Source organism: Lonchura striata, chromosome 2, assembly GCF_050655825.1.
Source record: "Lonchura striata isolate lonStrDom1 chromosome 2, ASM5065582v1, whole genome shotgun sequence".
NCBI lineage: Eukaryota > Metazoa > Chordata > Aves > Passeriformes > Estrildidae > Lonchura > Lonchura striata.
Window position 1 is genome coordinate 23,942,764 of NC_140704.1, and position 17,686 is coordinate 23,960,449.

General features: G+C 36.1%; 1 protein-coding gene across 1 annotated transcript in view; it reads left to right on the forward strand.

Moving 5' to 3' along the window:
* VPS50 (VPS50 subunit of EARP/GARPII complex) overlaps positions 1-17,686 on the forward strand; it is an 80,259-nt gene that overhangs the window by 13,765 nt on the left and 48,808 nt on the right. The window contains exons 5-12 of the mRNA XM_021551762.3: positions 1,381-1,434; positions 4,509-4,579; positions 4,994-5,111; positions 5,207-5,242; positions 7,627-7,709; positions 9,200-9,242; positions 11,946-12,044; positions 14,932-15,072. Of these exons, the coding sequence (XP_021407437.3) occupies positions 1,381-1,434; positions 4,509-4,579; positions 4,994-5,111; positions 5,207-5,242; positions 7,627-7,709; positions 9,200-9,242; positions 11,946-12,044; positions 14,932-15,072 (645 nt within the window). The remainder of the gene's footprint in view (positions 1-1,380; positions 1,435-4,508; positions 4,580-4,993; positions 5,112-5,206; positions 5,243-7,626; positions 7,710-9,199; positions 9,243-11,945; positions 12,045-14,931; positions 15,073-17,686) is intronic.

Consider the following 17,686-nt stretch of genomic DNA (forward strand, 5'->3'; position numbering starts at 1 on the left):
GGACAGCAGGGCTCTATCATGTGTAGCATTTATTTGTCAAGACAAATGCCATCACACCGAGCATGCTTCCCTTCCTTCTTTTCCCCAAACTGTATATGCTGATCATGACACTGTACATTTAGGATATTCTGTGAGAACCCCGGGTTTGGTTTGGGTTCTTGTGTGGTGGTAAAGTCTTTCCTCCAACCCGTGCGTCCAAAAACTCCGCAGCCTTTCGTTGTTCGGTCTCAAGGCGGTTTATTGCTAGTTATCTAAAAGATTGTGTTCGCGGGCTGTTGCTGTTCGGTCAGCGGGCCAGGCAGAGACACACACACCCTGACATCCTCTCTGTCTGCTGTCTTCTCTCCCCCTGCCCAGGGCTGCTGCTATCTTTTATATGATATATTACGTATTACATGTTTACAGTTATTCCCCAATACCTACTACCTATATTACCAAGTGCTTTGCTACTCTGAACCCATCTGTGAGTGCCAACATCACCAAGAACATGGAGGCAAGGAAGAAGAAGGAGGAAGAACAGGATCAGCCCACTTTCCTCCATTTTAAAACTTCTGACTCCCATGTACAAAATAACAACTCCCCTGTACAATACTAAAAAAATTTCCCCTCTACTTTGTAACTACTTTTACTATGCTATCTAACCCTTTGTGACTGCTTGTTCCACCTTCAAAGTTGGTAATTCATTCCATGGCTCAAACTCAAAATCACAGCTGTTTCCAGCTGCTTGCTGTGTTCTAAAATACTTCTGACCAAGGCCTGGAACCTCTAAAAATGTCTGAGAGACATTTTGAGTTCCCACAATATCCCATGGGTCAGTTGGGGTCAGCTGTCTCAGCTATGTCCCCTCTCAAAGGTTTGTGTACCCCCAGCCCACTTGTTGGTGGGGTAGTTCCAGGAGTAGAAAAGGCCTTGATTTCTTCAGGCACTGCTCAGCTGAAACACCTCTGTGTTATTAAAACTGGTTTCAGCCCAAATACTTTGGAGAAAATTGAATACCCCAGCACAAGCCAGCACATCATGCTATATCATTGACTTAAATTTGTACTCTAGCAATAGCATGAGCAAAATGTAAACACTTGCCCCAAGTTATTTCTATTTGCTTTTCTAGCACATTCCTTAACAAGCAGAGAGTTAAGTGAGTAGTCTAAAAATGCCCACTAATTGCTAGATGGACTTGTGAACGTTTCTCTTATCTTGGTTCTAAGACAGCTGATCATAACTTTTACAATTTTTTTATATGTTGTTGTGGAGTATTTATTAATAAATTTGAAGAATGCAGAACTTAATGGTAGAGAATCATAAGCTTGTAGAATATTATTATGGGCATGGCCTACTTAATTGAGATTGCTGTGTATCATATGGAGTGTTCTTCTTTTTAAGGTATCTAAGAAAGTTGCAGATTTAATCCTTGAAAAACAGCCTGCATATGTTGAGGTAAGACAACTAACACTTTTCAAGAATAAACTGCTCAATTTTTTGCTGTTATAATGCTGGAGTTGTGTCGGTATAGTGATTTGTAGTAGGGGGTGATAGTGCCTGGTTGGAAGCAGCTATTTTTGTATGCTAAAGCTCTGTCTCTATAGTGAAAACCAACGGTGTATTGAGTTGAAAGTCCTTAAGATGATAAAAGGTTTTGGCATATGGTCATTTTACAAGGGTTTCTGAAGAATTCAGAATTCATGAATTCACAGGCTTGGCTAATACCTGTAAAGGACTTGGAACAGGAGCTGCTTTAGTGCCCCTGTTTAGGCATGGTATCACATTTTATTCCATAAGAGAAAGCAGTAATGATCTTTTTGGAGATCACTTAACTGCCACTAATCTTGGGCAGTTGTAAGAATCACAGTCACAGAATATGTCATGTTGGAAGCAGCCCGCTAGGATCATCAAGTCCAACTCCTGCACAGAACCATCTCAAAAAGTCACACCATGTGCCCGGGAGTAATGTCCAAACAGTTCTGCAAAGTGAAAATGGTGATTGTTATTAAGTTAGTCAGAGAATGATCCTGTGGTTAATACTTCTGTTTGTGTACAGCACCTTACATCACCATTGTTGTTGCTGTTTATGACAGTTCTTTGGGCAAGAAGCTGGAGAGAGCGTGGAAGAACAAAGATGGCTTCCTGTGGTAGATGTCATGGAGCTGCATTCATTTTCCTCTTACCCAGAGGACACAACATCCTTTTTGTTCTCTTGTTCTTATGGCCAGTGCCTCCAGCTGTAGTGAGGTTGCCATCTATGTTCTGGCATCATTACCTGGTGAAAGGAGTGCTGATGTTTAAAGAACAAGGGAGGGTGGAGAAGTGACCTTGATGCTTGCATCATCTCCTGCAATAGCAGGTGAAAGAAAAATGCTGTAACAGTAAAGTTGTTTCAGTTTTAGTTAAAGGGGTGATGAGGTGGGAAGCTATTGCAGGAGGCTGGTAAGTGCTACTGTACAGAAAGTGCTGCTGGTTGAGTCTTCACAAGATAGTGTAGAAGGGGGAGAAAGAGTTATAGTGTGGTATAAAAATATTCTGGTATTATTTCACTGTTTTGAGGGTTTGAAATTGATCGTTTTGAGTGAGTGCTGCTTTTCCTGAATCCAGCAGCTTCACTTTGAAAACCTCTCACTGCATAATGGAACTGCAGCAAATGTTCTTGCATTTTGCTGTGTAATGCTGATATTCTTATTGCAGCATCTTAGTGAGTTGAGCCTGGTTCATACCTAGAAGTGCTTTCAGATATTCCAAAAGGACAGTTAAAAATCTATTGTGCCAGTGAAAATGTTTTAAAAACTTTTCTTAAATACTTTTGTGCCTGATTAAGTCAATAATCCTTCAGTGTTACTTATGGGCACAGGCCTGCACAGAGTTATTCTTGTCAGTAGACTTTTTGGAGATTCTGATGGGCATTATTGGTCTCACTTTACCACTGATTCATGAAATGAACCTCTTGCTGTTCTGTGTGAACTTGTAATGGCAGTTCTAGTTCAGTGTTAAACTACAGTAACAAATCATTACAAGAGCCAAAAATGCAATTGAACACATTCCCTGGACACATTTTCAAAGTGTAGTTTAGGGATATCATGGTTTGAATCCTATGCCTAATGTGAAGTACTGGTCTAACAGGCACTCCTGTGGCCAAAAGAGGCGCGGTGCAGACACAGGGTAAGGGATTTACAGTTTTCTGTTCTTGGAAGAAAGACATGCTTTAGAAGGAACCAGTGGGTGAAAGACTGTTTTTAAGAGAAAAATTGTATTCAGCCCTAAATGGTGGGCAGAAGATTCCCTCTTTGGAAATATTTAGGCTGCACTCTCTCCCCATTCCTCTCCATCCAGTTGTGTTCAAAGGAGAGATTTTACAGAGTCTTTGCAAGAAGCAACTGAGTGGAGTTGCTCCTTATTGTATGTGTTTCCTCATGAACAAGGGAACAATGGCTTTTTGAATAGCTCTGGTATTTGCAAAGTATGTTTTTAGAGAGAAGCAGGTATTGAGGAAAGTAATCTTCCAGTTTGCTTTCTTAAGATATTTTGCATATCAGCAACTAGGCTGTCATTTATAAAAAAGCAACACTGCTGACATAAAAGGAGCAGGTTGTGGTGGAAGATGCAGCTCAGTGGTTTGTAGACTGACCAGGAGCTGATCTAAAACTGAACTGAACTTTGAACTAATTTTTGCTTGTCATATTAGAGTTAGATGAGTTTTCAAAGTGAAAATCTCCCTTCTCATGGAAAGCACTTGATACATTTTGAAATGATGAGCGGAACTAAAAAATAAAACAAACCTACCCCATCCAAAAAAAAAAACAAACCCCAAAAAAACCAAAATAACCTTCAAACAAACAAACAAAACTCTTATTCTGTAGGAAAGCCTGGGGAAAGAATGCACTTTTCTGCAGAGCTGTTCTAACAAAAGAAGTCCTAATAGTTGTATTAAAACATTTTTTTTTTCAAGGAGTTGAGATTATGCTAGGTACTTCACTAAGTCAAAATCAGGCTAAATTCAGGTCACCTCTGCTGAAGAGTTTTCAGTTGAAAGTCAACAGGATACAATTAGCATTCATTATGATGTGACATCTATTAAATTGGTAGAACAAGTGCCTCCAAACAAGAAAATGCTGTGTGAAACATAATTTGTGTTTTTTGTTTTGCTGCTCTCTGGCATATTAATGTAGATTAAGCCCTGTGTTTCTATCCCTGAAGCTTTGATCGTTCTGTTGTAATGCATTAATGATATAGAAATTCTTAGGCTAAATGTGCAATATATAAATGTAGAGGGTCCCACTGCAATGAAACCAGATTTCAACTATCTTATCTTCAAAAGAGAATTGTATTTCAAAATATAGTTTATGTTAATGTTACATTGCAGTACTTAGTGTATATAAAATGATGAAACAAATAATATATGAAGTAACTGTACAAAGTCATTTTAACATCTCAAGAGAAATACACTAATCAGTAGTCTTCATTGGTGTGTAACTTGTATATTTGTTTAATTTGTATATTTGTTTAACCTGTTGTCTCTCTAGGAACTTGAACGTGTTACATCATTGCAGACTGGCCTTCAGCTAGCAGCAGTTATTTGCACAAATGGAAGAAGGTATCTTGCTTAAGGAACTACAGAGATTGAAATTGGGGAAATATTTGAAAAGAGATCTGTAAACCCAGGAAGTTTGCTTGCTGATGATATTTCCTGTTCATGTGCTGAATGCTATTAACAGTTGTAGTTAGAGATAACTGAAACTGTTGCAAACTCTTGCAGCTCTCACTTTTGCAATTGGTAATCCTCTGTGAAATAGAAAGCTTTGGAAATAAACCACTGATCCACAGACAAGTGCAGAAGGGAGGATGTGCCTTCTTGTTTGTCTGTTGCTACAGTCTTGTTTTCTGAGTTCCCCTAACAATGCTGGCAATTTTGTCTTCTACCATTTATTTTGTTGGACTTGTTAGAATTTATTAGAAATACGTTTTATTTTATGAATTGTTGAATATTATGTTAATTTTTACCTTGCAGACACCTGAATATAGCAAAGGAAGGGTTCACACAAACTAGTTTGGGGCTCCTTGCAAATCAGAGGAAACGACAGTTGCTTATTGGACTGCTAAAATCTCTGAGAACAATAAAAACACTGGTATGTACAGCTGTTTTGTTCAGTGAAAAATATTTTTCTTACTTTCTGCATAGTAATGACTGGATTTTTTTTTTTTTTTTTTTGGCTTTTCTTAGCAAAGAACTGATGTGCGTTTGAGTGAGATGTTGGAGGTAAGTCCCTACCAGACTGGTATAATTTGAAGCTATTCTAAGTCTACATTTGTCAGTCATCTTAATTTTTGTCTTGCAAACAGGGTGTGTGCGTGGGATGAAATTATATTTTTATTCTTTTAAATTGGGAAAAGCTTCATATCAAATTAGCCCTGCTGCCAGGGAAGATTATTTTCTATCAGAAACTCATTCCTGCCTTTACACTGGGCACTGAAGCTTGTGTTAGTTCAGTAAAAATGTTGTGGGATCTTCATTTATCCCCGCTCTCAACTTATACCTCTTTTCTTTAGGTTGATATTTGGGGGAAAAAAAGAAAAAAATATGAGATTTATCTGACTGGTGATAAACTGGGTCCGGATAAGGAATTTCTATTGATATATTACTATACAAATTTATGGATGGGTTCCCTGTTTTGTTTTTTATTTGTAAATGTAGTAGCTTTCTGTCCTTACTCATTGTGTTGGCTTTTTAATTCAATTGTAGAAAAGATTGCAGCATGCAGGCCATGACACTGAAAATTCTGATGCTGTTATGTATGCTGCCTAAAAATGCAGTATATGCTGCACAGAGCAAAATAAAATCTTGTCTTGAGGTGATGAATTGTTTGAAAGAAAGCCTCAGGATTTTATTGACAGCTATAGTAATGGTAGCCTAACAATTATGACTTGCAAGTTTGCCAAATATTTATAGCTAATACTGGATGGAATGTCATGATGACAATCCCCGGTTATTAAACTTGGAAATTGAATCTTAATAGTTTCAACTTTCAAGATTCTGTGAATTTAATTCCATCTTGAGTAAATCACCTTGTGTCAGCAAACTTTCTTACTCTTTACCAAGCAGTACTGCACTGATTTTCATATGGCATAAATGCTTTCTGCTCAGTAAGCCCTGTACAATGATTAGCTTTTAATTTCTGTGCTGTGTTTTGCTACTCAGGGAATTAACTCTTCAGTGTCTACTGGCCAGAATTGTCCTGAGGAGGTGTAGTTGTTGCATTCACACACAGACCCTAATGTCTAATTACCATAATTGGTCAGTGATTTTTAAGGGCTGAAAATGCTGTTTTGGCACAGTGCAGTTTTAGAGCTGTGCTCAGTGTCTGTTCCCAGTAAGTTATCCCAGCTATTGGCCCATTTACTTTCTGTACTCCTAGAAGTTAGGAAGTTGGAATATGCATGAGAGCTATTAGTAGCCACTCAGAGAAGAGCATTTTGAAAGGGTTCCCAATTAAAAAAAGACCTGGAATGAAGCTACAGTAGCTTACAGTGCTGAGCTGCATTTGGAATATATTAGTAACATACCTTACGCAAGCAGGCTTTCTGATTTGAGCCCTGTTAGACTTATGGAGCAAGTACCAGGTTTCCAGTGGAGAAAGATGTAAGGAGCTAAAAATGCAGCAGTTCTTTTAGACCAGTGTACTGTTCTGTTTTCATCAAATGGATAATGTAGTTTGGGGTGTTTTTTTGTGTATTTTTAGTTAAATTTGATCTGCATTTGAACATTGCTGTTCAAACCAATTTCATTTCAGAAACTACTCTATGATAATAGATGAACATAAATTACCCTTGTGATTTTGCTCTTCAATCAATGACTGAACTTCCAGTAACAGCTTTGCATTTTAGGTCTCTAAAGCATGTAATTATGACAAAAACCAGAAGCTCTTAGCTATTAAAAAGGGTTTCTCTCCTTCCAAGATTCCTTCTGGTCTTATGTCTAATAGAATACTGAAGCAATAGATATATCTGAGGCAATGCCTATGTCTTATTGGTAGGATCTTGGATTGTACATTTTTGTGTGTATGTTTTTGTTTTGTCCTGAAATCCTCATACTTCCTGATTGAGCTGTCTACTTATTGGATATTCTTATATATTAGGACAGTGCATCCATAGTGTGTTCTTTATTTCCCGACACTTTCTGTGAGTCAGTTATGTTTAATCTGATTTCTAATGAGCTGGATGTATCAATTTAAATAGTGTTTATTTGGGCGTAATGTTGGAAGTGACTTCCTTGTCTCCTTTTATGTTTTATAAACAATGGGAATAGCTTGTCAGTGCCCGAGTTAAACTCTTTCCATGAATAGATTACTGGGAAGATGTTAGTTGTTCTGTAATAAAAACTTTGTGATATATTTTTTACGTATGGATAAGGAAACAATACAGCAAGTTGTTTGCATAAGGTAATGTAATACCTAGTGTTTTCAGATGTTGATAATTCTAAACTACCTGCACATTAAGTGCTGTAGTAGACCCTCACTCTTTAACTTTACTGTATAGACAGGAGGGGCAAAATATTTATTCCAAATGTTTATACATAAGCATGCAAGCGAAAATGGGTATTGCATGACTGCTTCGGATGAGTTTTCAATTGTATTTTATCCTAAGGAGGAGGATTATCCAGGAGCTATTCAACTATGCTTGGAATGCCAGAAAGCTGCCAGCACTTTCAAACACTACAGTTGTATAAGGTAGGGTGACATTGTGCAGATGTCAGCTTTTATGATTTTATTTCTGATCATTGATTCTCAGTCTCTAAAAAAAGTTGAATTGAAAAGTAATTTTTAGCTTAGAAAAGTAAAATTGAGGCAGTTATAAAAGTGTAAGTATCCTCTGTAGTTTCCCACCTCCCTTTATCACAACTAACCAATCTTCAGTCATAACAGCACATGGTAAATGTTTAGACTACATAATTGTATTGTAACTCTTCTAATATGTTGGCAGGTAAAGTTTCAACTTAAAGTGAATTTTAGCTATGCTACAACCTCCCACCTAGAGATATGTAAGCTGAGTTTTTAATGAGAAGTTTTTATTCTGGAATTAATTTGCCTATAGCAAGATGGCTTCTTCAGGATAATTTACTCTGATTCTTGTCAGTGACATTAGCAAGTTCAGAGTTTTATGCTGACATGGAGAAGTTGCTTTCAGAACCAAAACTAATACAAATATCTGCAGTGTCTTTTGTAGGAAGACTTAATATTTCCATTTCTTTAAAAATAAGAAAAGAAATAGCAGGAAATGCTCATAAACTCCAGCAGGAGATGTAGTAACATCAGATTATTATGGAAGTCTTTCTGTTTGAAGGTTCATTTTATGTGGAGAAACAATAAAGAAACACTGGCTACTCTCTTAATGTTCAATGGCAGTTCTTTCTGATTCCCCGTTTTTCAATGTAAACTTTTCTTTGCAGGGTGCTGTACCCAATTTATCTAATGGAAACAAAAAAGGAGGGTGATGGGTGTATCATTTAAGCATAGAGAACTAAGATGATGCATAGAGAACAGAGATGCTAAAATCTGTCTTTTTATAATATCCTGCCTATTTCTTTGTTGCTTTGACCCTTCCAAACCAAAACAGTAGGGTTTTTTTTTTTTTTTTTTTTTTTTTTTATTGCTGCTGTTCTGAAATTTTTAAAGCTGGTTGTTGCAAAGGTGCAGAGGTGCCTTTCTTTGTTATAAATAGTTTATCTTATGGTAGCTGTTTTTGTTAATTTTTTATACCAACTTTAAATTTTTTTTCTGAGAAAGCTTAAATTCTCTTTTTTCTGATAGCATTTCTGTAAGGGGTTCTTGAGCAACAAATAAAAATTACTGTAGTTTGCAAAGGCTTGACAGCCCTGACCCTTCTGGGTATGTTCTGCTGTAGACCACAGTGCCAAACCAAAACATTTAAAGCAAGTTTCTTGGAGGTTAGGAATGTCTTTGAATTCTTGGTTAAATCATAGCAGGATGGAGTCTTGTCTAGACCTTCTTAATGCTGTTGCATTATAAACCTAGAATAATGTGCTTTTCAACATAGCAGTGATGTGATGGTGCTAGTCTGACATAGTAACAGCAGCTTAATGGTTTATGATGAATTACTAGGTTGTGGCTCAGTTGTAGGGTTTTTGGAAATAAGAAATGGTCTGAAATGTTTATATAATCAGTAATTTTATTCTATACATTTTTTCATTCATCAATAGTGAGTTAAATTCAAAACTGCAGGACACTTTGGAACAAATAGAGGTAAGAATTAATATACTGATGTTTAGTATATGTTAATTTTTAACCTCTAAGTATGTGCTAGTATTTAATCTCTAAGTACTAGAGCTTTCCAGTAAAATGTTAGCAATTATAGAATGTGTACATTATTTTCAGATACTCTCTTTGGATGCTGTAGCCATTGTTGTTCATGTAGACTTCAGTGCTGTAATCAACCTATATGCTCTGTAATATGTTACATTATGACCCAGTTCACTAGTTGTGCTCACTCTAAATGGTAGAGCAGTCAAATTTAAAAGTCACATAAAATTTGAAGTATTGAACTTCTAAAGAGCTGTGAAAAGTAAATTAGTAGCAAGCCAGTAGTTTGGATAAGCTGTACAAGAGATCACAGTTTCACAGGAAATTTTAGAGGTCAGCACACTGGAAACTGCTGGATAGGACCAGTGCTAAGCTGTAGGAAGTAAGACTTTAATAGCTGTAAAGGATGAGACTAAGGTTGGTTGAAGTTGGTAGATAGTATCACAAAAGCAAAGGGATATAAAATGTTAAGTGTCTTCCTGGAAACTGGTGGAAAAAAAAGGGAATGCTTTGAACTCCACTGCTAGGTAATTTTGAGCTGGAACTTGGCGAGCTTTTTGTAGGGCGGCTAGCAAAGTAGGTATGTAAAATGTGTATGTGATGCATGTAATGCATGTACATGTAATGTTTACCAGGAAGCTGAATTAGCTATCTGAGCAGCTGTCTACACCCATTGTCACATGTTCTTCAGAAAGTCAGACCAGCATGTTTTATAATACCTTTTTATTTAATTCCCTGTAAAATTAAAATTTTGTCATCTTCCTTCAGTTATCTCTTTGTACTTCAGCTTTTATGTAAAGCTGTTTTTGTTCCTCTGGTCTTCCTTTGATAATGCTTTATTCAGAGCATGTCTAGTTCAAAAGAGCTGGTGGAATGACTATTTTCTTCCCACTAACACAGGCCATGTAAGAGTGAGCACTCGGCTTTTTTCTTGTGAGCAAATGCTGATGTTGCTTAAAAGGAGACATGAATTTTTACTTCCTTCCAGTAACAGCTTTGAAGAGCAAATTTTGGTCTTATTAAAATATGATAAAATAGGCCATTTTGGTTGGTGAAAGCAATTCACAGCTAGCTAAATGGTCATGTTCAGGATTCTTATTTATTACTTGTGAATTTATAAAAATATCTTACTTTCTTCCTGTGAAAGTATCTTATTTTCTACTGCAGTTATGCCTGTGCATATGGAAGAAATCTAAGACATCCTGGAGTCTATGGAGTATTGCTGAGAAACACATGGTCTAATTAATGCAGAGTAATATTCTGCTACTTAGGATTTAAATAATAAGACTTTTCAGTAGTTGAGTGCCTCTACTTAAGTCCATTCCTTTTTCTTGTCTTTTTTAAATTTAGGTTTTAATATAGATCTTACTTTTATACTAAGTTACAAATCGAATGCAAGATGGTTTTAGTGGAAGGAACTATAGAAAAATGTAACAGAAAACATTAATGTTCTCTGTTTAAAAGCTCTGTTCATGGGCAGTTTGATATCCTGTTTTTTTTCTTTGTACAGGTATTCTGCAAGAAACAAGAGAAGGAATTTTTTTTTAAAATCATCATATGTCTGAAATTTAAATTTCTAAGTAATGTTTTAGAGAAGTTCTGAATCTTTAGGTTACTTATCCTTTTACCATTTGGCTTGGGGAAGAAAGTACAATGAACAACCCCCACCAAATCTCTAGGATTAACACCAAAAATAGTCTGTGATTAATGATGTAATTAATGAAAAATTTCCAGTGGATTAAGTAAAAGTACATAAACACCCATCTACTATGGTTTCTATTTTTAAGAGCAAGACTGTATTGCAAGATCATAAAATAATACAAATTGAAATTATTTTAGTATCTAGCAGTGAAAGAAAATATTTGTTACCTGTGTATGTTATTATATGATATGGATTCATTCTGTTTTTATTTTTTGCATTGTTGGTTGGAAAAAAATAGGTTGTGTAGCTGAATATATTACAGTATCTACATGAGAATAACGTTATTAAGCCTGCATAGCCAAATTCTTGAAAGCTTTATTAGTTATTAGATACATTGAAGTTTATTTTTCACTTAGTTTACATAGTAGACAAACTTCACTTTTTGCAGAGCTGATCAGTATGCTCAGACATGGCTCTGCTGGCAGAACCAGTATTTGTATGTCTACTTTTTTAGACTTTCTCAGGTACTGATTGTTGTGCTGATACAGTATTCTGTAAATTGGCTGTCTTGCCAATAACCTTTTAATTCAGGCAGTATTAGTTCAATTTAAGAGATGCAGTTAGAGGGTTAAGAAGTCTGTAATTTAATTAACCCCCAGATCTGGGTTTTTCTTAGGGGTTGAAGTATACCAGCTCAGAAATCCCAGCTCTGCCATATTGAGGTTCCTGGCCTTCTCAAAGTAAACATCACTTTGAATTTGACTGCAGTATTCTTGCTTGTTCTTGGGAGTGGTGGAACTCTGTGGCTGACACTGAGTTACTTACACTGTGAGAAGTAACACTTAAGCACCTCAGTCTAGTCACACGCAGTCTTGATTACTGTACAACCGTAATTACCACACTGTTTTAAATAAATGTCTTCCTCACTTGATGCTGTTTAAGTAATGTATTACTTGGTCTGGTTTTTTTTAGTGTTTAACACATTTTTTCTTCCATTTTTATAGGAACAATTGGATGTAGCACTTTCCAAAATATGTAAGAATTTTGATATCAATCATTATACAAAGGTTCAGCAGGCTTACAGGCTGCTTGGAAAAACACAGGTTAGTACTTACCTTCTGAGGAAGTCACAAAGAATAGTCATGTCACAGCATGAAGCTTTGAGTCCTGTGATGGAAATTTTTTTTCATAATTTTCTGGTTTGATCCCATGTGGCAGCTAAGCCCCCCATAGATGCTCGCTTCCTCATCCTTGGGGCGATGGCAAGGTCAGAGGGTGGGCAGGTGTTCAGTCATCCCCAGGACAGCAGGGCTCCATCATGTGTAACAGCCACTTGTGAAGACAAACTTCATCACTCCAAACATCCCCCTGTTCTTCCTTCTTGCCCCAGCTTTTATTACTAAGCATGACACCGCATGTTATGGAATATCCCTGTGGTCAGTTGGGGTCAGCTGTCCTGGCTGTGTCTCCTCCCAACTCCTTGTACACCTCCACCCTCCTCTGGAGGGTTGGGGTGAGAAGCACAAAAGACCTTGACCCTGTGTCAGATGTGCTCAGCAATGGGTAAAACATCCCTGAATTATCAACACTGTTTCCAGCACAAATCAAAACTACAGCCCCATGCCTAATACCAGCTACTGTGAAGAAAATTAACTCTCTGCCAGCCAAAACCAGCGCATTAATGCTGATGGGTCTTGCCAAATATATGTATATGGAGGCTTTTATAATGCTCATGTAATTTAACATTTAATCGCTAAAGATAAGCTCTGTGTTACTGCAACATGTACATTTTTGGACAGATCATAATGATAACAGTTACGTATTTCAGCTGTGTTTATACTGCTGTTTGCACTGTTCGTTCTATTTGGTCATGTGAATAATATTTTTTATAGCTGGGTCTGCTTTTCTGGGTTCTGCATACCTCTGCCTTGAGTATATCCATTTTATATTGTACTGTTAACATGATGGTAATGGAGCATGTGAGGGGGTAGATTTTTGCAGTAAAGTACATCCTATGGCATGTCAAACACATACTGTGGACATGTCTGGGAAGTTACATTTGTGTGTGTCTAGAGCATTTTCTGTGTATAGAAGAGTAGACCTAGGTTCTTCCATAGGATGGGGTTTTCTTCTCTTTGGTGCACTGTCTTGAAGCTTCATATTGGTTTATTTTTCTGAGAAGGCAGTTGACCTGTTCCCTTCAGAAGGTATGAAGTATGGGAGCTAATATCAAGGTCCTGTGAGGTAAAGGGGATAAGGAGACATGAAAGTCTTGGAGGCATGTTTTGTCAGTGGTCAGTGCTCATACGTGATGGTGCCAGTCTAACAAGGATTGATTTCCTTATGGAAGGGATTGCCCCAGAAGCCTTTAGTTGCTAAAGATCGAGTCAAAGCACCTGTCCCCTGGTGAAGACAGGACAAGAACTCAAATAATTTTTTATTATGCTTGGCTTTTTTAATGCTCTTTCTAAATTTCAGGAGTATATCTGATATAAGATTGCCTTTATTTGGTTTGTTTTAAAGTTTTGTTTGTTTGTTTTGCTTCTTTTTAATTAGAACCTTTCTAGGTTGGGTTCTCTTTTCCCTGGCTTGACTGTAAAACCAGTGCAGCTCTGCAGTAGGATAGAAATGGATTTATCTTCCCATACTTTGTTAATGTGCAGAACTATTGGAATGCCTAAAGACTGCAACTTAAAATCAGGGGCAAAGATTAATTAGACTTTTCATTTTTTTAGTGCACTGTATTCAATTTCTTATTTACTGAACAAAAATAGGTACAATGCATTCACTGCATGTCAAGTACATGACATGTTGAGAAAGGCAGATACTTGGAGAGGAATGAAGTTTCTGACAAAAGTGTTATTTGTTACTGTATGGTTTTGCTTGCTTTGTTCCATTATAGAGTGAGTTGGTTTTGGCATTCTTTTTATTACTAGTAAAGTGCATATTTTGAATTTGTCCTGAAAATAATTTAGTTGCATTTTTATTCAAATCTCTCTTTATATTGACCACTTTTCAGTAAACAAAATGTCAAGGTTCTTCAGTACTTTTCATTATATCATTTGTCATTCTGTTTTCTTTAGCTAATTCAAGTTAGGACTAGCTATAGAAGATGGGCTGTTTTAACTTAAGCAGAATTGCTTCTTCATTTCTTGTAGAGTGATTGAGTTCTCAGCTCTTGTTGGTAACTAAAAATGTCAAATAGGAAGTAGTGAAACTAAACACTTTCAAATCTGCTGATTGTGTGTATGTGAAAACAGTGAGAAAATTCAGTTTTTGAATGTTACATGTAATTTATTAAGAACAGGGACATTTGGGAAACATCCTGACCTGAAACTCAGACATGATTATGGCAAAACTAATATGTTACCTAGTCCTTAGTACATGTTATTTTTTTCCTGGAAAATGTAGTCTTTAAAAAAAAAAAATAAAAAATTGGGGTTTTTTTTCCCTACCAAAAAGAGGGGATTTATAGGAAATTTATTTATATGATGTGCCTACCTTTCTGTATTGCTTAATTGTACTTTGGGCTCTTCACTCTGGCAAGTGGATGAAGACTTTGTAATTGTGCTTTTAATTTTAATGATTGCAAAGGAAATATTTTTGATTTAGTGGGCAGTGTTTCCAGTGGGAAAAAGTGCATGAATCCCAACTAATTTATTTTTGGCATGTTATCAATAATTGGGAGAAGGGTAAATGAGTGAGCAAATTCTATAATTATCTATGTTATATTAATATTTACTAGTGACAGTGTATAAAAAAAGGTAAAGAGGGAAGATGGCAGAGGAAACTGATTTTACTTGCAATACCTGAACTCTTTTATGTGACCACATTGTAATATTGCCAAGATCTATGTTACGTATTTTTGAGACAGAGATTGGAGGACATGCTTACAGGTGTTCAGTACTGAAAAAGATTTATGTTAAAAGATGATGGCATATGACAAATTGAATTTTACTGTTTGGTTTTATGTTGCTCTATTTCTTTTAGACAGCAATGGACCAGTTACATATGCACTTCACCCAAGCCATTCACAACACTGTGTTTCAAGTAGTTCTTGGATATGTGGAGCTGTGTGCCGGAAACACAGACACCAAGTTTCAGAAGTTACAGTACAAAGACCTCTGTACAGTATGTAATTCTTGCATATATGTATGGTTTTTAATCTGAATTTTTTCACTGTTGTAGGTGTACTTTTTGTCAGTAGGGACTCAGTTGTTAACCCTGTAGCTACTCTAGTTTCTTAATACCACTTATGATTATTTGAGATATTTGTTACTCATAACTTAGTATCAATTTTGAATGCACTAAATCTTAGCACCTTGGAGTTACTGTGCACTCCATCTAACAAAGACCAACATTTCAAAATATGTGTGTCTTCAGTATGATATACTAGTTATTGGAATAACTATTATCTTTGAATTTTATTCCTGTGCATTTAGGTAGTATTCACAATTTCTCTGATACTGCATTTCAGTAAGAATTCTTGTAAAGATTCTAATTTAATTGGTGTCTTCCCATTATTCCTGATTTGTATCATTCACTTTCCATTCTTACATTTAATTTTGCACTTTTGATACCAGGATAAGGGACAGCTATATTCTGGAGATGTGAAAGCCTGATGATAGGCAGATAATGGGCTCAGAATATACATATATTTTCCTCTGCTGCAAATTTTAAGTGTCGTTTCTTGCATATTTTGTGTTGCTTTTAGAATGAATGTAGCATTTTTTTAATTCACTCTTTTAATTTTTTCACTTGGGATTTTACTGTTACATCCTGAGAAATTTTCTCAAACTTCAGTGACGGGGAAGAAGAATGTGAGATATTCTAGGGGGCTAATGTTGAATTACAATTTGAAATTATGTTTCTGTCTTGAATGTTCTTTAGGATGTTTGTTTCAGTCACAGATGGAGCACTCATCATCCTTCATAAACTTAAGGATCCATCCCATCAGTTGCAATTTATAAAATTGAATTACAGTCACAAGGAGATTAACGTTCATATTCTGATCCATTTTCTGTTCTTTCACTTCTCTTATCTCCTGGGATCAAGTAGCTGCCACGAGTAAACAACACATCTGCATTGTAAACCATTTCATTGTAAAGAGGTGCCTCTTTAACTTAAAAAGTTTACATTATCTAAGAGCTTTCATATAAATTAAAGTGTGATAAAGCAAAATAAATTTATTGGGAATAATTGACTTAAGTGTTCATGAACATAAGGAGTATGTTTCTGGATAGTTAGTATTTCCACTTCACTGAGATGAATTCTAGTTGCAGAGAGCCAGCAAACCCTGATCTTTGTTCTCCAGACTGCAGTCCTGTCATCTTTCTGCTGTAAGCCTTCAGAGTGTGGTTTTATTTTTGTTTCTTAGTTTCCAATGAACTTTTCTTCCAGGTTTTTTTTTTGTTGGTTTTTTTTTTTTTTTTTTTTTTGCTTTATACCTCTGTATGTCCTTCAGTTTATCTCATTCCTTGCTAATACTAATGATACTATGCCCACTTATTTACACTTTCAAACTATTACTGAGCTTCTTCTGGGCAGTTCTAAAATCCAGATTGTGTGTTGCTGTTCTGCTGTTTATCCTTATACTTGAGTGTGTGGAGGGATCTTTCAGGTACTTGGAAATACCACATTTTGTAATACACAGACAAGAGGGTGGCTTCAACTGCATGGTTACAAAATTATTTCCTCATTATTTCTATTAGTCTTTACTTATGCGAGATCTTAAAGATATGATGCTTAAGTTAATGTGACCCTGCAGTAGCATTCTGTATAAAGGAAGGTACTCAGATTTTGGGACTTGATTCTACTATGAATATTGCTGCAATTACATTGAAATTTACTTTTTAAATTTTTCATTACTATCTTGGTAACCATTAGATATTTAGGGACAGGCTGCAGATGGGAAATTCTGGTCTCTTACCATGCTGTTCAGTGTTGGTTGTTACCTGTTGTAATGCATTTGTGAAATCAGGGTGCTGAATAAGATGAGGTATCATAGCAATTCAATTTTTAACTTCCTGTAGAAAAAGCAGCAGGTTTTCATCTCATGCATTCAGTTGTTGAGGAATAAATTGTTCAAAACTGAACTATGAGCCCTCTTTCTCTTTGTTTAGTTAAGTGAGAACCCTCTTCAGGCTGCCTAATGCTGTCAAGCCAGCATGCCCTTAACATGTAAAGGGTTATGGAGTACTTTAATTAAGAAAGGGAGGTCATATAAAATTGAATTATTCCTTTTGAGGCAGGTATGCTGCTGTGTGTTTCTAAAAATCCGTCAAAATGAACTCATCTAGCTTATTTCCATTGCACATGGGTAGTGCGGGACTGTAGTGGCTTTTTTCTTTGTTTTGTTTGAATCTTTTTGGAAGTCAGGAACTGGATATTATAATAATGTGAATCCTTTAAAAATAGTAATGTTTTCAGAAATTCTTAAGCATTTATGAAAGTTAGTGCCTGTGCAGTCAGAGTCACTGTTTCATTGTTGAGTCTTTCTGTTCTTAGCAATATGCCATGCTTTTACATGTTTTTTCTTTTTGAATATTTCTGAAGCAGGACAAAGCCTTGCTGCTTTAGTCTCAAGTTTTGATTTTCTTTGTTCTAATATAAGCTCAAAGAAAATAGGTTGTTTCCTTAGTTTAAATGGAATTACCTTGATATTTAGTAAGTAATCCTTTCTTCCTGTCCACTGAAAGGTCATTATGTCTTCAGATATAGTGATTTGCACAAGAAAACTTTCGAT